Source organism: Pseudorca crassidens, chromosome 20, assembly GCF_039906515.1.
Source record: "Pseudorca crassidens isolate mPseCra1 chromosome 20, mPseCra1.hap1, whole genome shotgun sequence".
Taxonomy (NCBI): Eukaryota; Metazoa; Chordata; class Mammalia; order Artiodactyla; family Delphinidae; genus Pseudorca; species Pseudorca crassidens.
The window spans coordinates 16525211-16548129 of record NC_090315.1 but is presented as its reverse complement, the minus strand read 5'-3'; the positions used below and the strand labels follow the sequence as shown (position 1 = coordinate 16548129).

General features: G+C 38.2%; 1 protein-coding gene across 10 annotated transcripts in view; it reads right to left on the bottom strand.

Moving 5' to 3' along the window:
• ZNF382 (zinc finger protein 382) overlaps nucleotides 1-22919 on the bottom strand; it is a 254817-nt gene that overhangs the window by 7474 nt on the left and 224424 nt on the right. For 2 of the 10 annotated variants that reach the window (XM_067720206.1, XM_067720205.1), the window contains exons 2-4: nucleotides 17367-17440; nucleotides 14925-15051; nucleotides 14557-14652 (exon numbers count right to left, since the gene is read on the bottom strand). In XM_067720206.1, coding sequence (XP_067576307.1) covers nucleotides 14557-14652; nucleotides 14925-15051; nucleotides 17367-17375 — 232 coding nt within the window. In that variant the 5' untranslated portion in view covers nucleotides 17376-17440. Of the gene's footprint in view, nucleotides 1-14556; nucleotides 14653-14924; nucleotides 15077-16445; nucleotides 16502-17366; nucleotides 17441-19406; nucleotides 19466-19505; nucleotides 19645-22919 lie in introns of those variants that run through there. The other 8 variants (XM_067720211.1, XM_067720209.1, XM_067720208.1 and 5 more) reach the window with 7 other exon arrangements.

Below are 22919 nucleotides of genomic sequence, written 5' to 3'. Positions count from 1 at the left end.
GTACATATATTTTCAATATTTTGTGTGATTGTTAAAGAATTATGCATACAGCACTTCTTTTGCATATCAGAGTACAGTTGATCTTTAAATAACATGGGGAGTTAGTGGTGCCAACCCTCTGCACAGTCAAAAATCTGCATATAACTTCCAGTTGGCCCTCAGTTCCTCCATATCCACAGTTCCACATCTGTGGCTTTAACCAACTGTGGATCGTGTAATATTGTAATATTTGCTATTGAGAAAATCTGCATATAAGTGGACCTGCACAGTTCAAATGCATGTTGTTCAAGGGCCAATCATATAATGTATTTTGTCAGGAAAAGTGCTGGTGTAATTATGTGAGTTGAGAACTAAATATCTACATTTTGTGGAACAGCAGTTTTACTTGAAAAAACACTATTATTCAGATGTGGGTATCTGGTAAACATTTTCTTGAACAATGTGAACCTGTCTATTCAAAGAAAACATCTGCCAATACTTGTTACCTACGATAAAAGAAGTATAAGTCATTATGTTAGAAAGCTTGTATTTGCTACAGTGAGTTTGTCAACTTCCCAATACTTAAAAGACTTTTATAATGAGATTGCTGGTGATATTAACACATGTGGGTTTGGGTTTTTTAAAAAAATATTGATATGGAAATGTGTCAAAATTTGGCAGACCTGTATGCACCAGTGAATTGTTACTTTCCAAATGACCAATACATATTACAAAACAATGCATGGGTAAAATATTTAAATAGACCATTGGATTTTATGTAATAGTCTACAAAAGTTCATTGTTATGATTTCAGATTTTATATTGCAACTAACTGTTTAGAAATAACCAATTGTTAAGTGGCAACTAAATACTTAGGAACTACCAATTGTTAAGTTTGGGTGTAGTATTAATGAAGAATATCCATGACAGTCTAAAAAGGCTTTTAAAATACTTCTCTTTCAAACTACATATACGCATGAAGGAAGATTTTCTCCATATATTTCAATTAAAACAACATATTGCAACAGATTAAATGTAGAATCAGATGTGAAAATCAGCTATCTTTTATTCAGCAAGACATTAAATAAACTTCAATCATGTAACAATGCCCCTTTACTCACTTTTCTCTTTTGAAAAATAGTTTTTGTTGGTAAAAATATGATTTTTATGTCAACATGTAATGACTTTATTATGTTTATATTGTTCTTTTTAAATGAAATAAATGAATATTTTTAAATGTGTTTTAATTTTGAATAGGATATATACACATTCACAAAGTTCTTTTGATTCTTAATAATTTTAAGAGTATAAATAAGTCTTGCAGCTGCATGTGAATCAATGAAGTTAGAACACACCCTCACACCATGCACAAAAATAAACTCAAAGTGGCTTAAAGACTTAAACATAAAACAATACACCATAAAACTCCTAGAAGAGAGCATAGGCAAAACATTCTCTGACATAAATGATACCAATGTTTTCTTAGGTCAGTCTCCCAAGGCAATAGAAATAAAAACAAAAATAAACAAGTGGAACCTAATCAAACTTACAAGCTTTTGCACAGCAAAGGAAACCATTAAAAAAAAAAAAAACAACGAAAAGACAACCTACTGAGTGGGATTAAATATTTGCAAATGATGCAACAGACAGTGGCTTAATCTCCAAAATATACAAACAACCCATGCAAATCAACAGCAAAAAAACAAACGACCCAATTGAAAAATGGGCAGAAGAACTTAATAGACATTTCTCCAAAGAAGGCATACAGATGGCCAGTAGGCACTTGAACAGATGTTCAACATCACTAATTATTAAGAGAAATGCAAATCAAAACTACAGTGAGGGGCCTCCCTGGTGGCGCAGTGGCTGAGAGTCCGCCTGCTGATGCGGGGGACGTGGGTTCGTGCCCCGGTCTGGGAGGATCCCACATGCCGCGGAGCGGCTGGGCCCATGAGCCATGGCCGCTGAGCCTGTGCGTCCGGAGCCTGTGCTCCACAACGGGAGAGGCCACAACAGTGAGAGGCCCGTGTACCACAAAAAAAAAAAAAAAAAACTACAGTGAGGTACCACCTCACACCAGCCAAAATGGACATCATTATAAAGTCTACAAATAACAAATGCTGGAGAGGATGTAGAGAAAAGCGAACCCTCCTACACCATTGGTGTAAGTTGGTACAGCCACTATGGAAAACAGTATGAAGGTTCCTCAGAAAACTAAAAATAGAATTACCATATGATCCAGCAATCCCACTCCTGGGAATATACCCGGACAAAACTATAATTCAAAAAGATACATGCACCCCTATGTTCATAGCAGCACTGTTCACAATAGCCAAAACATGGAAACAACCTAAATGTCCATCGACAGATAAATGGATAAAGAAGATGTGGTACATGTATACAATGGAATATTACTCAGCCATAACAAAGAAAGAAATAATGCCATTTGCAACAACATGGATGCAACTAGAGATTATCATACTAAGTGAAATAAGTCAGAAAGAGAAAGACAAATATCATATGACATCACTTATATGTGGAATCTAAAATATGGCACAAATGAACCTGTCTACAAGATAGAAACAGACTCACAGACATAGAGAACAGATTTGCGGTTGCCAAGGGAGGAGGAGGAAGAGGGATGGAGTGGGAGTTTGGGGTTGGTAGATAAAAACTATTACATTGAGAATGGATAAACAACAAGATCCTACTATATAGCACAGAGAACTATATTGAATATCCTGTGAAAAACCATAATGGAAAAGAATATAAAAAAAGAATGTCTGTAGGTGTATAACTGAGTCACTTTCCTGTACAGCAGAGATTGGCACAACATTATAAATCAACTATACTTAAATAAAAAAAAATTTTTTAAGTCCTGAGACTAAAAAGTTTGAGAACTGCTGATTTAGACATTCAAAATTCTGGTAATAGCAAAGAAGTTTGTATCAGAACAACCTTCCAACTGATAACAATGATAACTATGGACGAATTATAGAAGACCAACTTGTTTGAAGACACTAAAGAATGATCAAAAGCAGGCAGAAACTGGAATGGATACAACCTTTGAAAGAAAGAAACCATACTGCAATAAGATCTACTTTTATCCAGGTCTTCCAATGTGTGCCCTGGTAGTTCATGCAGCACACAGGGGATAGATCTCAAGGAGAAAGCAGGAGTCATCCTGTGCAGAAGAATCAGAGATCAGAGTTCAGGAGTACCAGAGTGGCTGTAAATTGAGGACAGAATCCAAGGATGAAGAAAGCATAGAAGGAAAGCCCCAACGTTAGCATAAACCCCTCCTCAAAATTTTGGTTAACTTCATTTCTACAGGGTAAGACTAGAAGGAGCATAAAGGGAAAAGAAAGCTGGAACACTGAAAGAACTCAGCAGAGATTTCAGCAGCTACTTAAATCTGCAAAAACAGTTTTTAGTTCCAGTCCTGTGCCAAGTTAGAAGAATCTGGTTAAAACTTTGGTCTTTCTACTGAAATCCCAGAAGGGGCATGTATTAGGAGTAAAGGCTGCATCCCAGGACTTAGAGGAATACCATAAAACTAAAGGCAAAACTGAAACCGAAATAGAAATAATCTGAACAACTTAAAAGCAACCTGACAAAAGAATCGACATGAACCTCCAGTAACTTAACCTCCTGTAAGATTAAAACTCAGCAATCTTCAGAGGAAGAAAAAGGATCCAGCAACTTCACAACATGTTATATAAAGTCTTCCTGAGAAGAAACAGGAAAATGTGACCAATAGGGAAGATAAAAACCATTCAACAGAAACAGACTGATATATGTCCCTATGTTGAAATTAGAACTATGATAAATATGTTTACAAATCTACAAGAAAAGATGGAAATATGGGTGAAGAGATGGAGTAGTCAGGAGGCATAAAGAAATGCAAACTGAAAAAAAACCCAATAGCTGAAATATAAAATTCACTGGATGGGTTTAACAGCAAATAAACATAAGAGAATAAAGAATCAGTAAACTTGAAGTCAGGTTCACAGAAACTACCCAAACTAAAAGAACTTTTAAAATCCTTAGTGAACTACAGGGTGGGATGAAATGATTTAAGATATAATTGAGAAAAGAGCAGGAAAAAAACTGTACAAGTACAGACGAAAATTTCCCCAAATTTTATCTAAAACAAGAACTCTGTGAACTTGCTAAATTCACTTATTAGTTCTAACAGTTCTTTTCTTTTAGATTCCTGAGGATTTACTATGTACACAATCATGTCACTTACAAATGAAGATAGTTCCCTTTCTAATCTGAAGCCTTTTAACTTCTTTTTCTTGCCTTATTGTACTGACATATGTTCTGTATAATATTTAATAGAAGTGGTGATAATGGACATCCTTTCTTTGTTTTTGTTCTTAGAGGAAAAGCATTCAAGCTTTCACCACTGAATGTGATGGTGGCTATGTTTTTCAAAGATATTCTTTAGGAGGTTGAGGAAATTCCCCTGGATTGCTAATAAATAGATTTATAATAAATATAAGTTGAATTTAATTATTTTCCTGCATTTACCGAGATGATTGTGGTCTTCTCTCCTTTTTATTTTTCTATACTTTAAGTGGTAGCTTATATCCTTGAGTTTCGACCTCTTTTTATCTTTACATGGTGAATTATATAGCTTTTTATTTTTAATTTAATTAATTAATTTATTTTGGCTGTGTTGGGTCTTTGTTGCTGCATACGGGCTTTCTCTAGTTGTGGTGAGTGGAGACTACTCTTTATTGTGGTGAGCGGGCTTCTCATTGCAGTGGCTTCTCTTTCTTGTTGCAGAGCAGGGGCTCTAGGCGTGCGGGCTTCAGCAGTTGTAGAATACAGGCTCAGTAGTTGTGGCGCATGGGCTCTAGAGCACAGGCTCCATAGTTGCAGTGCGTGGGCTCTAGAGTACGGGCTCTAGAGCGCAGGCTCAGTAGTTGCAACACACAGGCTTAGTTGCTCCGCAGCGTGTAGGATCTTCCCAGACCAGGGCTCGAACCCATGTCCCCTGCATTGGCAGGCAGATTCCTAACCACTGTGCCACCAGGTAAGTCCCTATAGCTTGATTTTTTTTTTTTTTTAGCGGTACGCGGGCCTCTCACTGCTGTGGCCTCTCCCGTTGCGGAGCACAGGCTCCAGACGCGCAGGCTCAGCGGCCATGGCTCACGGGCCCAGCCGCTCCGCGGCATGTGGGATCTTCCCAGACCGGGGCGCGAACCCGTGTCCCCTGCATCGGCAGGCGGACTCTCAACCACTGCACCACCGGGGAAGCCCTAGCTTGATTTTTGAATTCCAAATCAACTTTGCTTTCCTGGGATAAACTCCTTTCGGCCATGTGGTATCATCCTTTTAAAATACTGCTAGATTCAGTTATTTTTTTAGATTCAGTTTTATAATATTTTATTAAGGATTTTTATATCTAGCTTCATGAAGGTTGTTGCTGTGTAGTTTTCTATTCTTATAGTGCCTTTGATTGTGGATAATGCTGGTCTTATAAAATGAGTTGGGAAGTGTTCTCTCCTACTCTTATTGGTTGGTATAAAATTGTTTGTATATTCGCTAATGGTCCTTTTAATATCTGTAGGATCTGTAGTGATGTAGCCTCTTTAATTTTTGATATTGGTGATGTGTCTTCTATTTTTTATTAGTAATATAGCTATGGTTTATTAATTTTATTATTTTAATGTATCAGCTTTTGGCTTCACTCATTTATTCTTCTTCTGTTATGTATTTCATTGATTTCTGCTTTAGTCAATTTTTCCTCTTACTAACTTTTGAGTTTAATTTACTTTTCTTTTTCTAGTTACTTAGGGTGACAGTTTAACCCCTGTTTTAGGCCCTGATTTAAAGAAATAAAGTTTTTTAATGCTGCTATGGTTGCATCCCACACATTTTGATATGTTGTCTTAATTATCATTCAGTTCAAAATACCTTCTAATTTACCTTAGGATTTCTTCCTTGCTTCATGGGTTATTTGGAAATGTGATTAATTTCCAAAAATTTGGGGAATTTAGAGATACGTTTTTGATTTCTAAATTAATTCTACTGTGGTCAGAAACTATACACTATTATTTCAATTCTTTTTAATTTATTGATACTTGTTTTTAATTTATTGATACATATGGCCCAGCATATAGAGTCTATCTTGGTGAATGTTCCATGTAAAATAGTCTATAAAGATTAACTAGGTACAATTGATTGTGTTTCAACCCTTCCATAGCCTTATTGATTTTCTTTCTCTTTGTTCTCTCAATTACTGAGGGAAAAGTATTTATATCTTAAGCTATAATTATATTGCTTCTTTCAGGGAGCAAAATTGGTTCTGAAGAAAATGAAAAAAGAAAATCTTACATATTACTATCGTTTGTGGCCCTCCAAAGGGCAACAGAACATAGATTATTGTATTAAAATTTCATGGGGGGGCAATTAGAAAGAAAATCTCTAAAAATACTTTTAGGGTAGTGAAAATGATAAAAAGCTGAGAAACACTGAAGTATTTTGAAGGTGTTACAGTTGTTATGACCTCTCAATGAACTGTCCCTCTTTATCACTGTAATATTCTATTTTCTGAAATCTACTTTGATATATGGCCACTCCCATTTTCTTCTTAGTGTTTCCATGTGTAATAGAGTCAGATTCTATTTTTGATGTCTTACTGCTGACACCTTCCTAGACCCACTCCCTTTTTTTCCTCTCTTGCCCCACACCTGGGCAAGGCAATCAGAAACCTTGAATGTTCTCTCTGTTGGTGCTGGCAGGAAGTTTAAACCACGCAAGCCCTAGCCTATGTGTAGAGACCTGACCTTACCCCTCACCAAAACACAATAAACACCAAAGCCAGACACCCCTCCTTGCTCTCTCAAGCCATTTTAGGACTAGCTTGGGAATCTTCCCTGCTCTCCCTAGAAAGCCTCATTATGTGAGATTTCAGTCTTGACATCTGTCCCAAATTTTGGGTGAGTGGAGTGGGGGATGATCTCATCCCCACATAGGGCAATCACAAGACAGTATGGTACATATTTTTTCATCATTTTATGTTTCACCTACCTGTGTCTTTATATTTTAATACATAGGACATGGTTGGGTCTTTCTTTTCATTTCAGATACTGAATAGTCATCTTTAGAAGCTTCTTTTGGTTTTTTTTTCGATCTTTGCTATCTTGTCTCATTATGATCACTTTCAGTTTACATCCTTGATGATACTCAAGTCATTTATAATGGGTTTTAACATACTTGTGAGCGAATTCCATCACCTCTACCTTTTTTAGGTCTGTTTTTATTAACTGCATTTTTTCCTATTGAATGATTTTTTTCCTGTTTATGGGTCATATTTTCCTGCTTCTTCATATGTTTAATAATTTTTGACTGGACATCAGACATTATCAACTTAATGTTGTTGAGTTTAAGATATGGTTGTATTTTCATAAAGAATATTAGTCTTTTTTTTTTTTTTTTTTTTGCATTCTGTGGCAGCCAGAGTTGCACCACTAGGACCTCCCTTCAAAAAGAACTTACCATTCATGTGCAAGAACTGTTAGCATCTTCAGGATGCTCTTAAGATTTTGAACCAAGCCAGGGTCTCCCGAGGGAATCCCCACCAAATGACTGAACACTGAGTGGGTACTAGAGGGTGGCCATTTCTGTCCATTAGGACTCCTCTGATGAACAGTCTTTGCTTCAGAGGAGTTAGGTTGGTTGAGACTTTGTCAGATATGCATAATGGTCTAAGGCTCTCCCTGCCCAATCCACTTTTCTTCCACATATCTGTATCATGGTCTGATGGCTTTCTGATCTTACTTCTTCCTTTATCTTTCATAGATGTCACCTCTAAGAAATCTATTATACTCCCAACTCCAACTCAGCATCTCCTTGGAGGACCCAACAGGTACACAGAAGTTATTTTTGGATTAGTTTAATCCTTTTGATGCTTTAATTTAAGCCCTTTTATGACAAATCTTGCAGTCTTTAATCTATTGCCCCATTTATTAGGTATGACATTTCTAGGGTGTCTATCTAATGTCCTATGTATTAACAAGTTTTCTCCACTCTGGCTGAAGGGAAATAAGATGATTCCTGGTGCAGCAGGCTATGAGAATTGTTTGTCTCACAACACTGTTGTATTTTTCTTAGAACATGTCCTTGACTGGTCTCATGGGGTTTCACCTACCCACGTGCAGACTTATCTTTAGCCAAGACTCAAAGGGAACATTTTCAAGATTTGGGGAACTCTTTCTCTGCATAACTCCCTCTTTTGGAAAGTGTGACCTGCAAATTCTAGTCACCTCAATTTCCTTGAATGCCAGTGTTGGTCCCCTAAAGTCAGTAAAACTTCTTTCTGGATTCCTCTCTCTGCACTGCAGTCTGGAAGTTGCCTTCAAATGAAAGCCTGGAATGAGGTAGGGTGCATCTCATTTATTTCTCTTCTCTCAGGAATCCAGGCCTGTGCTGCCTGTTGTGCAATATCTGAAAATAGTTTTGTCCAGTTTTCTAGTTGTTTCCTGTAGTAGTATAATTCTAGACTCTGTTACTTCCTCAGGGCTGGAAGCAGAAGTTTTGAATTATAAAAATGCAGGCCCAAATGGCTTAATAATGATTTTCTTCAAACATTTAATGAAGCAACAATGCCAATCTTACAGAAATTCCATAAGAAAGTAGATGAAAAGGAAACACCCCCAGTTCGATATGGCTGACACAATTCTGGATACAAAAACTTTTCAATGACATTACAAGAAAACTACAAACGACTATCCTGGTAAAATCATGCATTTAGCTTACTAAAATATTAGCAAACCAATTTCATCAATCTATAAGAGAGATAATGCATCTTGTCCAACTGGGGTTCATCCCAGGAGCCCAAGGTTGGTTTAAAATACAAATTAATCGGGCTTCCCTGGTGGCGTAGTGGTTGAGAGTCTGCCTGCTGATGTAGGGGACACGGGTTCGTGCCTCAGTCCGGGAGGATCCCACATGCCACGGAGCGGCTGGGCCCGTGAGCCATGGCTGCTGGGCCTGCGCGTCCGGAGCCTGTGCTCCGCAACGGGAGAGGCCACAACAGTGAGAGGCCCGCGTACCGCAAAAAAAATTTAAAAAATAAAATAAAATAAAATAAATCAATGTAATACATACAGTAACAGATTAAAAAAGAAATATCATATGATCATCTCAACAGATGCTGAAAAAGCATTTAAGATCAACATCCATTCATAATTAAAATTGTCCAAAAACTAGGGAAAAAAGAGAATTTCCAGAATCTAACAAAGAGCACTTATGAAAAATCTACAGTCAATATTAAGCTAAAGAATGAAATATTAAATGTCTACCTTCTAAATTTAGTGAACTGCTAAGGATGCTCACTCTCACTACCTCTATTCAACGTTGTACTGTAGATCCTGGTCAGTATAACAGGGTAAGAAAAAGAAATGAAAGCAATAAAGTATGCAAATGTAGACGTGAAATATCTTATTTCAAGAAGGCCTGTTTTATGTATAGAAAATCTTAAAAAAATAACAAAACAAATAAAGAACAAGAGTAACAACAACAAAATTTAATACCATCAAAAGAAATATGCAAAGTCAATATCTAAAAGTCAATTGTGGCTACACATATTAAGAACAAGCTGGAAAAAGAAATTTTAAAAATCTCATTATTTACAATAGCATCAAAAATATTAAAAGCTTAGAGATAAACTTAATAAAATATGTATAAGACCTCTATACTAAAAATAATAAAACACTGCTTATGGGAATTACAGAAGCTAACTAAAATGTTAAGATATAGTATAGCCATGGACCAAAAGACTCAATATTACTGAGATGTTATTTCTCACCAATAAAAATCCCAGCATATTTATTTAGAGAAACCAAGATGGTACTGGCACAAAAACAGAAATATAGATCAATGGAACAGGATAGAAAGCCCAAAGATAAACCCACACACATATGGTCACCTTATCTTTGATAAAGGAGGCAAGAATATACAGTGGAGAAAAGATAGCCTCTTCATTAAGTGGTGCTGGGAAAACTGGACAGCTACATGTAAAAGAATGAAATTAGAACACTCCCTAATACCATACACAAAAATAAACTCAAAATGGATTAAAGACCTAAATGTAAGGCCAGATACTATCAAACTCTTAGAGGAAAACATAGGCAGAACACTCTATGACATGAATCACAGCGAGATCCTTTTTGACACACCTCCTAGAGAAATGGAAGTAAAAACAAAAATAAACAAATGGGACCTAATGAAACTTACAAGCTTTTGCACAGCAAAGGAAACCATAAATAAGATGAAAAGACAACCCTCAGAATGGGAGAAAATATTTGCAAATGAAGCAACTGACAAAGGATTAATCTCCAAAATTTATAAGCAGCTCATGCACCTCAATGTCAGAAAAACAAACAACCCAATCCAAAAATGGGCAGAAGACCTAAATAGACATTTCTCCAAAGAAGATATACAGACTGCCAACAAACACATGAAAGAATGCTCAACATCATTAATCATTAGAGAAAAGCAAATCAAAACTACAATGAGATATCATCTCACACCGGTCAGAATGGCCATCATCAAAAAATCTACAAACAATAAATGCTGGAGAGGGTGTGGAGAAAAAGGAACCCTCTTGCACTGTTGGTGGGAATGTAAATTGATACAGCCACTATGGAGAACAGTATGGAGGTTCCTTAAAAAACTAAAAATAAAACTACCATACGACCCAGCAATCCCACTACTGGGCATATACCCTGAGAAAACCATAATTCAAAAAGAGTCATGGGCGCTTCCCTGGTGGTGCAGTGGTGGAGAATCCGCCTGACAATGCAGGGGACATGGGTTCAATCCCTGGTCCAGGAATATCCCACATGCCACGGAGCAACTAAGCCCGTGCGCCACAGCTACTGAGCCTGTGCTCTAGAGCCTGTGAACCACAACTACTGAGCCTGCATTCCACAACTACTGAAGCCCGCATGCCTAGAGCCTGTGCTCCACAAGAAGAGAAGCCACTGCAATGAGGAGCCTGCACATCGCAATGAAGAGTAGCCCCCTTGCGCCACAACTAGAGAAAGCCCGCGTGCAGCAACATAGACCCAACGCAGCCAAAAATAAATGAATTAAAAAAAAAAAAGAGTCATGTACCAAAATGTTCATTGCAGCTGTATTTACAATAGCCAGGACATGGAAGCAACCTAAGTGTCCATTGACAGATGAATGGATAAAGAAACTGTGGCACATATATACAATGGAACATTACGCAGCCATAAAAAGAAACGAAATTGAGTTATCTGTAGTGAGGTGGATGGACCTAGAATCTGTCATACAGAGTGAAGTAAGTCAGAAAGAAAAAAACAAATACCGTATGTTAACACATATATATGGAATCTAAAAAAAAAAAGTGGTCATGAAGAACCTAGGGGCAAGATGGGCATAAAGACACAGACCTACTAGAGAATGGACTTGAGGATACAGGGAGGGGGAAGGGTAAGCTGGGACGAAGTGAGAGAGTGGCACGGACATATATACACTACCAAACGTAAAATAGTTAGCTAGTGGGAAGCAGTCACATAGCACAGGGAGATCAGCTCGGTGCTTTGTAACCACCTAGAGGGGTGGGATAGGGAGGGTGGGAGGGAGGGAGACACAAGAGGGAAGAGATATGGGGACATATATATATGTATAACTGATTCACTTTGTTATAAAGCAGAAACTAACACACCATTGTAAAGCAATTATACTCCAATAAAAGATGTTAAAAAATAAAATAAAATCAAGAAATCAAGAAGTTGATTCTAAAATGTATTTGAAAAAGAAAATGAAAATGACCTGGAATAGCCAAAACAATTTTTTAAAAAGAAGAAAGTTAAGAGGACTTACTCTGGCATCAAGACTTATTATAAAGCCACAATAATCAAAGACCAGGTGGTATTAGTAATGGGACTTAAATTATATCAAAGGAAAGAATACTCTAGAAATAGACTGACACAAATACAATCAAACAATTTTCTTTTTTTTTGCGGTACGCGGGCCTTTCACTGTTGTGGCCTCTCCCGTTGCGGAGCACAGGCTCTGGACGCGCAGGCTCAGCGGCCATGGCTCACGGGCCCAGCCGCTCCGTGGCATGTGGGATCTTCCCAGACCGGGGCATGAACCCGTGTCCCCTGCATCGGCAGGCGGACTCTCAACAACTGCACCACCAGGGAAGCAATCAAACAATTTTTGATAAGATCATCAGAGCAATTTAATTCAATTCAACAAGTGATGGGACAAATTGATATCTATATGGATGAAAACAGACTCTTAACACTTACCTCATACCATAAATAAAACTTAACATGAGATGGATCATAGAACTAATTTTAAAAAAGCAAAATATACATAACATTTTTAGAAAAAAATACAGGAAACTATCTTTACAACCTAAGGCAAATATTTGTTTGAGAGGTCAAAGAAATAATGATAAAAGATAAAAATGATAAACTGGACTTCAAAAACTTGTGATTTTTTAAAGACACCATTAAAACGAGTAGGCAAGCCACAGACTAGGGGAAATATATGCAATACCTATATCAAACAAAAGACTTCTATTCAGAAAATGTAAGGAATTCCTACTATTCAAGGAAAAAAATATATTACCCAATAAAAAATAGGTAAAACATTTGAACTGATACCTCTGAAGAAGATATAAAAAGCACATGAAAAAGTTCTCAACATCATTAGTCATAAAAGAAATCTAAACTGAAACTGCTAAGATATGCTACCATTCTTCAGAATAGTACTTCACAATGACCAAAATGAAAATATTGATAACATCAAATGTGGAAGAGAATGTGGGAGGCAATCAAAATTCTCATACATTGCTTGTAAAAGTTTAAAATGCTATGGTAACTTTTAAAAACTGGCAGCTTCTAAAATGTGAACTATAAACCTGACTTATGAGTGATGGAATACCTACCATCTGATAGGTATTTACTGAGGAGAAATAAAAACGTGTGTCCACAAAAAGATCTTTACAAGAATGTTCACCGCAGCTTTATTCATAATAGCCCCAGGGACTTCCCTGGCGGTCCAGTGGTTAAGACTCTGTGCTTCCACGGCAGGGGGCTTGGGTTTGATCCCTGGTCAGGGAACTAACACCCCACATGCCGTGCAGTGTGGCCAAAATAATGATAATAGTAATAATAATAATAATAATAGCCCCAAACTGAAACATTTCAAATGTCTATCAATAGGAGATGCATAATAAACTGGTATCTCCATTCAATTGAATACTATTCTGTTTAATTAAAATAAACTATTTATATATGCAAAAACATGTATAAATCTCTCAGACGTTAAGCTGAGTGAAAGAAAGTAGACATGAAAATGGTCCAGAATAGACAAAACTAATCTATGTTGGTAGAAATCACAGTGGTGATCGTCTTAGGGAGGGATTGACTTGGAAGAGGCCTGATGGAACTTAATGGGTTAATGGAAGTGTCCTTTATCTTGACTAGAGTGTGAGATACGTGGGTTTATACTTCTGTCAGAACTCAAAGAACTTTACACTTAAGATCTCTCTGGACGTTATACCTACAAAGCATGGAGTGGATTCTTGGTAAAGTAATAGCAGCCAATAGCTCTATAAGCATAAGGCACACAAGGAAAGGATTTATGTGGGGAGTGATATTCAAAATAAAATTTAGATTTTAGAGGTATTTAAATCAGTCATGTATAGACACTTCAAAGATCTCAGGCCTTTAAAAATATATCCCTAATAAGACAGTTACTGTCTGAAAAAAAAGAAGAAAAAAAGAAAATAACAGTTGTTGGTAAGGATGTGGAGAAACTGGAACCCTTGTGCATTGTTGGTGAGAATGTAAAATGGTGTAGCCACTATGGAAAACAGTATAGCAGTTCCTCAAAACATTAAACATAGAATTAGTATATGATCCAGCAATTCTACTTTTGAGTATATACCCAAAAGAAAGCAATGACTCAGATATGTATTTGTACACCCATATTCATAGTAGCATTATTCACAGTAGCCAAAAGGCGGAAGCAACCAAAGTGTCCACTGAGAGATGAATGGGTAAGCAAAATGTGGCATGGACATATAATGGAATATTATTCAGCCTTCAAAAGGAAGAAAATTTTGATACATACTACAACATGGGTAAAACTTGAAGACATTATGTTAAGTGAAATAAACCAGTCACAAAAAGGACAAATACCATATGATTCCACTTATATGAGGTACCTACAAGTAGTCATATTCATAGAGACAGAAAGTAGAATACTGGTTGCCAGGGGATACTTGGGGGTGGTAATGGGGAGTTATTGTTTAATGGGTACAGAGTTTTACTTCTGACAGATGAAGGGTTCTGGAGATGGATGGTGGTGATAGTGGCACAACTATGTAAAAGTACTTAATGCCATGGAACTATATGCTTAAAAATGGTTAAGATGATAAATTTTATGTTTATTTTACCAAAATTAAAAAAATAAAAATAAATAAATAAATAAAAATTAAAAAAAATAGATCTCTGAAAATATTCAAAGACATCAACTACCTGAGCCCACTGGACTTTATCTATACAGACTCACCGAGGTAACTCTGACTTGGAAAAATTTTCTCTGTTGTCCATAGTTCTTTTCCTTGTTCCAACTTGTGGATCATATCAGGCTTAGTCATGTGAAATCCTGATAATAAAAAATGAGACTTGGTCTAAGCTGTTGGGCTTCAAAACTATTGAAGGAAGAGAAAGATACAGCTTCAAGACGGCAGACAAGGTACACATTAACGTCCTACCAAAGTTAATACCTTGTACTAGGCCAAGTGTGGACACAATCACGCTTTCTACTAACAGAAAGGGATTCATCACCTCTGATCTTTGAAAGTCAAAGTTCTATATGTTTCAGAAATTCTTGAAAGGAGATGCATGACACTGAAAGATTCAAGGAATTTTCCTTACCTACAGAGATGAGGTGAAAATAGTTTTCCAACATGACATCCCTGTAGAGGGCCTTCTGAGCAGGATCCAGTTGCTGCCACTCCTCCTGGGTGAAGTCCACAGTCACATCCTTGAATGACACTGATCCCTGTAAGGGCATAGTCTAGTTCATCCTAAAGTAATTGAAACTAGTGAGAACTAGACATTGGAGACCATGTTCAGTGGTCAAACTGGTTTTCTTACTTTGTGTTTTATACTGTAGAAAATTCTCTCTGAAAATACATTCATCAGTATTTACTTATTATCTCATGCTAAAAATACATGAGATCATACTCTTTGCCTTGAATGTGATTGGTTGCTTGGTGCACGAAAACAGATAAAACCCTGACCTTGCTCATAAGAAGTTACAGGCTAAAGGAAGGGCATATGTGTAAATACATACACTCAATAGATATTGCAGATGCAATGACAGAAATATGTACAAGGGAACATACTACAAAGTAAAGAAAATTTCATTTTGTATTCTAAGACTTCATTGAGGACATAAAAATTTTGTACTCACAATGAATATTTTTTGTAGAACTACATGTCAATGGCTTTTGAGATTCATGGGGAGAGTAAAACCAGTCAGTAAATTCAGGAAATAGCAAAAGGTACAGTATGTTAGGAAAGAGTCTTTGAGCTGTAAGAAGAAAAAGGTATATGGAGGTAGGCAGTAGGCATATTTATGTAATAATACTGGATTTTTTAATACTCTGTTTTAAGACAGAGCAATGGTCTTAAAAATGTACTGAGCACACTTCCAACATATTTGTATTTATTTATAAATCATCAGTTGGCATTAATAGCAATCCACATTGTTAACGATTACTGTTCTGGAACATAAACTATTAGTATTTTCCTCCTTTTCAGTATACTGTCTTGTACATTCCATTGTAATGCATACCCCACTTTAGGTCTGCTGCTTTATGGAGTATAAAAAAACATGAAGAAATGTTAAGTCATCACATATGTTATGTGAAAAAATTTGTACTTTAGAGGCAATACTCTCGAACACTAGAGAAGGCTTGAGGTGTGTTAGGTAGGAAAGACAATTAAGTAACCACTGTTAGAGATGTGTCCAAGATTAAAATGGTATTAGTGGTCTGGACAGGAGACAATTGGTTGCTTCATGATGAGTTTCAACAGAACTGGTCATAAATTGGTTGTAGAGTGGAAAAAAGAGAGGCACAGCTCTTAGGTCATCTGCACAGCAAGTGGGTGGGTGCTGAGACTAGAAAATGGAAATGGGAAGCAGGAGAAATAATAAGCTGGACCAAAGGAGGTAATGAGGTAAACCTTGGACATGTACTTGAAATGTCTATGAAACATACAGGTAGTGATAGCTGTTGGAGGTTGGATATATGGTTCTGACACTCTGGTTAGAGGTCTAGGATGGAGAGAGGTATCTGAGAGTCACTAGAATCAGATCAGTATAACCTCTGGAGTAAATATGATTGTGCATACAGAAAAAGAGACAGAGAGGAGAAGAGAACCAATTACCATTTGGGGAAAACCCAGATTGGTATTTCAAAGATTGGTAGATGAAGAGGAATTTTCTGAAAGAAAGATATGGAAACAGGAGTAAGTACCACCTTTGATTCAAGAATAGAATATCTCAAGAGTGGATTAGCAAATGCATCTCCTTCTCTTTCATGCTCATATAAAGATTAGAAGAAACTATAAATGTAAGAATAAATCTATAATAGCACTGAAACACTGGAAAGGTTTTCACTGGTGGGCCACAGTTTATAGGAATTGCTGGCAGATATGGATAAAATATATCAGAGAGCAATGTAAAATTTCAGTTTTCTGTACAAGCTTGCAAGCAAATCTCTATCCTAAAAACCTCACAAAACAGGAAATCTAATCCAAAATAATAATGTGATCTACCAATTTCTACCTCCCACTAAACCTAGGTCAGTGGAGATGATCAAGGTTTTTGCATGTCTGCTCCCTGACTCCTCACAAATTTAGATCTCAAATCAGTGTCTAGACAAGATAGATTCATTCAAGTAATATATTCCCATTTAAATGAAGATAATACATTTCTGTTCCAGCAGTACTTTTATGAGAGGACTGAGAAAGGAGATGATGAATGATACATCCAATCAATATGCAAACATTGGCTACAACTAGAAGGTGCATTTGGGGAAGACTTAAGTTTATTCTGTTGGAATGAGAGAAACTGGGAACAGGACTGCCGCTAGGGTGAGGCAGGTAAGACACGTAGGGTACAAAAGTTAGAGCTGGACAGCCCTGAGGGTCCTTCTTAAATTTTGTATCTAGGCCACTTGCTTGCCCTACTGGAGACAAGTTTGATGGAAGCAAATCCCAATATCCAGAAAATTTAAGGATAGGGAAGCAAATGTTCATATAACCTAAAAACAAGTTACTTCAGAAAGAGAGGAAACATCATCTCACCTGAGGCATGGCTTTGATATTTGCAAGAGATGAAACTTCTCTTATGAGCTCTTCTTTTGGAAAAGGGAAGAGTCCTGAGAAGGCAGAGATGGGAAGATACAAGGAGCCATGTGAAACCATATTTGACTGAGATCACCCAGAATAACTCAGTTAAATCTACATCTATTTTCAGTTTCAGCACTTGCCCACTCTGTGTACCCCACACAAATCCAGGACAGAGATTAGTAGGGAAATGGACAAATCCTGTTGCCTTATCAATGCCAGAAACCTAATCTTCTGGTGAGGTAGAATAGATTCTGGGGAATCTGTTGTAGCTTGGAGAGAGGGAACATTGTGTGTTTCCCTCTGCAGCTCTACCTTCCATCTGCCATGGAAGACAGATTTATCATATATTTCCAAATCGTTCTTCATGGATTTCCTACCAATTTACACTGTCTCCAGCAGTGCATGAGAATACCTCCCCACATCCTAATGAATGCAGTTGAAAATAACTTTAATCTCTGCCTACCAGATATATATATGTTCTAATTTACACATTTCTTATTATGAGAATAAGTTTTTATTTCTTTTCTGTGATGACATCTTATAGTATGTCTGTTTTTCTCATAGGTGTTTATTTTCTAATTGGTTGACATTATCTTCTTTTTCAATTTAAGAAATTAAACCTTTATCTATTTTAAGTTGAAAGTGATTTTTCTTAGCTGTTCATGTAACTATTAAAGTGTTTATGCCTTGTGAAGGTTTTTTTCCCGGCATGTTTTATTGTTTAGCAATACTATGTTCTCAGTTGATATGAAATGCCATCTCTATCATCATTACACATCGCTATATACTTGAGAATATTTGGACTTTCTATTTAATTTCTCTACTTCATCTCTATTGATTCACCTGTGTGTACTACTAATTAGCATAGTTAATTATTGAAAATTAACCATTATTCATTATTAATTTATTAATAGTAATTTAAGTATTAACTACTGAACAACTCTTTTTAGTAGTACAGGTATGGAAATAGAAAAGAAATTGATCTTTCCACACTGTAGGCTTTCAGGCAGAGAGAATAGTTTGCTAAATGAAGTCTGAAGTATTGACTGCTACTGTGAATATTTTAAATAGCAAAATAATATTTTAATTACTAAAATGAGACTGGTCTTATGATTAAAAGTATACCTAATACTTTTATATCATGGAATGCCTGAAGAGGCTATTGACCCTGCCATAGATTTCATCCAGAAGCAGGAAAACTTACTCATATATCAGTGTTGAAAGTGCTAGTTATGGGTAAAAATTGTTTTTTTCCTGCATGCTACCCATGGAACACTAATTATTTTAACACATTGGTTTTAGTTCATATAATACTTCCCTGTAATGAACCTTACCATCTGGGAATTATGAAATCTTACCTCTTCCTTTCCAATACTCATACCTCTATTTTATTTGCTAAATAGCTACTGAGTTACAATTTTGCAGGCAGGCTTAATGACCACTATTCAGATAATCAAATCTTAAGTACCTAACTAGTGGTCATACAGAGTCTCTCAATCACAAATAGTAACAGTAGGTTACAAACACATGCAAAGTTACATTCGATCACTTACTTCAGAAAAGCACCGTCTCACGGCACACCCATGTCATTCACAATCTCAGACAGCACATTACTAATTCCAGGCAAAGTCACAAAATCACATCACAAATCATTTCGCTTCTCCATAGTCACCTGCGGTCTCAAACACGACTCACACCTAATCCGAAGAGAGACATATGCAGAGGAGTCCCCACGCAACAAGACTCATCCAGTTTCGCACACAGTCAGCCGCAACATCCCACAGAGCAGCACGCATCCAAAACGCAGCAGGTTGGACACAGGAGGCCGCTTCCATTTGGTACACACACACACACACACACACACACACACACACACACACACACACACAGCATCCTCTGTGTGAGGCCCTGCTCCCTGCGATGGAGATTCCTCGGGGTCAAAACAGACAAAATCTCTCCTCGCAAAACTCGCTCCAGGTCACACTCGATTGTCACCTTCAGGGTCACGCCCACGGACCACGCCCGAGGCCCCGGTAGCACAGATCTGAGTGTCTGGTTACCACGGCCCGGTTCCGGTTCCCTCCTCATAATTACCAGGCCGGGTTTGGGCTCCCGGTTTCCTCCCCAGACTGCCCACCAGGTCCCGCTTCCCTAGTCTGCCCTCCGGGACCGGAGCTCCCAATTCCCGCCTCCTCCTCAGAGGCCCTAGGACCTACCAACCTCACCCCCGCCAAGGCTCAGTTCTCTGCGCCTGCGCACTCCCGCGCGGGCAGGCGCTCCCAGGAGTCTGCGGGGCGGCGGGTTAGGAACCGCAAGGTCCCAGCTGCGGACGCTCGGGTGTGTTAGTGTCGGCGTCCGCACTTTTCCGGGTTGGACTCCGTTTCTCACAGGCCTTGGGGGGATTCATGAACTTCGGTCTCTGGTTCTTTTTCCGCTAGCCTTGTGGTCATCGATTTCCGTGCGGTGAGTTGAGGTGACCCGGATCTGGGTGAGGGAGGAGCTCACTGCAGGAGTCCCGGAGTTTCCCAGACACGGATGCGGCAGGTGGAGGCAGGAGCCTCGGGCCTTTGTGAGTCAGCTGCTGAAGAAGGTGATTGTGGGTGGGCATGTGTGATTGTGTGACTGCATCAGTGTAAGATACACACATATGAGTGTATGTGTGTATCGGAAAGGGCTATAGCGAGCAAGCGAGAGCGTGTGTGTGAGTATGGGGTCGGGGTTGTGTGCGTGGTGGGAAGGCTCTGACTGGCCCAGATCAGCTTCCTAGGACTGAGAGGGGGCGGGGCCTTATTAATGACTGTGATCGGCGGCGACTGTGAGGTGTTACACTGTGACCAAGTGATCCTGTGACTATTGTGACCGACTAGCGACAGATCAAAACTGGCCTAGTGTGACTTTTTTTACTTTTAGGAGGGTGGTTTCATTTTTGCAGTTCTAGCATTGAGGAATCAGTGGACAAGATCCCTGTGTGACTCAGCCTGTGCCTGTCAAAGGCTGCGAGCCCCTTGTTAACCACAGAGGTCCCCAGTTCTAAAGCATGGCCCCGGTTGCCTTCATCATTGCACCCTGTGTCTATTGTCTAGCCTAGTGCTTAATACACAGGCATGCAGTACATTAAGTGTTACCTGTTTGGGAGCTAATTGTCAATTCCATGGTTTCTTGGAATTTGTTGCACTGGGCTTTCTTTCACTGCCTCTATGTTTTCACCTGTTATAGCCACACTGCGCAGAAATGCTAGCTGCACAAAAATGGCTAGCATTCTAGGTCTCAAATATTCAAAGGGAAGTTGAATATTTGAGACCTAGAATGAAGGTTCCAACTAAAAAAATCAGAGTTCCGTGTTTATTACAGGGATTTTAGAGCTGGAATTGCCCTCGAGGCAGGGTCCTGGGAAGACATGATATTAAGGCACCAAGAGTAGGAGTCCTTCCTCCAAAGAGTCCTCTTGGAAGCTCTGTGGGGGCAAGCTGCATATTGCAGATCTACAGCATTTTCATAGCTTTGTTGACAGGAAACTGCTGTGAACACAGAAACTGATTCTGCTCCTAGGCTTCAGTCAACCTGACTTTTTTTTAATGATACAGGTCAAGAGTATTCCAGTCTTTCTCTTACTTCCATTGGGTGTATTTAACATGGATGATGGAGGCTTGCTAGTGATGAAGAATGTGTTCTTATTTAGCCTGTCTTGGTATGAAAGGCCTAGTATGTCATGATCCCCTTTTCCTTCCAAGTTTTGCCGTATCCCAAAAGAAGGGCCATGAAAGGAGAAGTGTTGCAGCTGCACATCTCAAAGCCAAGCTAGAGGTCATTTTTTTTTTAACATCTTTATTGGAGTATAGTTGCTTTACAATGTTGTGTTAGTTTCTACTGTATAACCAAGTGAATCAGCTATATGTATACATATATCCCCATATCCCCTCCCTCTTCCATCTCCCTCCCACCCTCCCTATCCCACCCCTCTAGGTGGTCACAAAGCACCGAGCTGATCTCCCTGTGCTACGCAGCTGCTTTCCACTAGCTACCTATTTTACATTTGGTAGTGTATATATGTGAATTCTCCTCTCTCACTTCGTCCCAGATTACCCTTCCCCCTCCCCATGTCCTCAAGTCCATTCTCTATGTCTGCGTCTATTCCTGTCCCGCCCCTGGGTTCATCAGAACCATTTTTTAAGATTTCATATATATGTGTTAGCATACAGTATTTGTTTTTCTCTTTCTGACTTACTTCACAATGTATGACAGACTCTAGGTCCATCCACCTCACTACAAATAACTCAGTTTCATTTCTTTTTATGGCTGAGTAATATTCCATTGTATATATGTGCCACATCTTCTTTAGCCATTCATCTGTCAATAGACACTTAGGTTGCTTCCATGTCCTGGCTATTGTAAATAGAGCTGCAATGAACACTGGGGTACCTGACTCTTTTTAAATTATGGTTTTCTCAGTGTATATGCCCAGTAGTGGGATTGCTGGGTCATATGGTAGTTCTATTTTTAGTTTTTTAAGGAACCTCCATACTGTTCTCCATAGTGGCTGTATCAATTTACATTCCCACCAACAGTGCAAGAGGGCTCCCCTTTCCTAGAAGTCATTTTGAGGTTTTTGTTTCATGGAATGAATTTTTGTTTCTCAGGATATAGAATAACTTCATCTTAAATGCTCTGCCAAATAGTGACTAATCCATTTACCTGGCCAAGCCTTCTATTCCCAGTTAATGATAGTACCATTAGGATGGATCCCCTTCTTTCCCAGTTCCTTATCAAATGCCCTTCCTACAGTTAATTTTTGTATAACCACTTGGCAACACTTTCCCCTTGTGCTGTTTTTGTCTAAGCAGTCCCATGACACAGAAACAGTCCTCCTTTACATGGTGATTTGTTAATGCTTAGGTAGAATTACACATTAGATACTTCAGATTTTCTTCAAAGACATGAGTGGGAAAATGGCAAGGTAGGATAAGGTTTGATTGATTTCAGTAACAGTCTTCAGTAAAAACGGTCTTCTGTTTTGGAGACCTTTAAGAATATTATTAGGGGTATGTACAGAGGCATCTCTTTCAAGAAGGGCAGAAATTTTTTCCCAAGGAATTAGGAGATTTATGTGGTACCAACAAGTTATTGAATAAGATTAGGCAGCATCAGTTTTTTTCAAGTCACATAATTGTGTAGACTGAGTCAGCAATGTATAATGGTCTCTGAGTCTTGAGCAGAGGTCAGCAAACCATGACCCTGCAGGCCAAATCCAGCTTGTAGCCAATTTTTTTTATGGCCTGTGAACTAAGACTGGTTTTAACATTTTTCTACAATTGACAGCATATCAAAAGGAGAACAACATTTCATGATGTGAAAATTATATGAAATTCAAATTTCAGTATTCATAAATAAAGTTTTGAATTTTGTCAAAAACTTCTATGGAAATTTGTTTTCTCTCTTGTTATATTAGCACTTGCATAATATCCTTGATTTTCTCTTTTGCCCACAAAGCCCAACATATTTATACCTGGT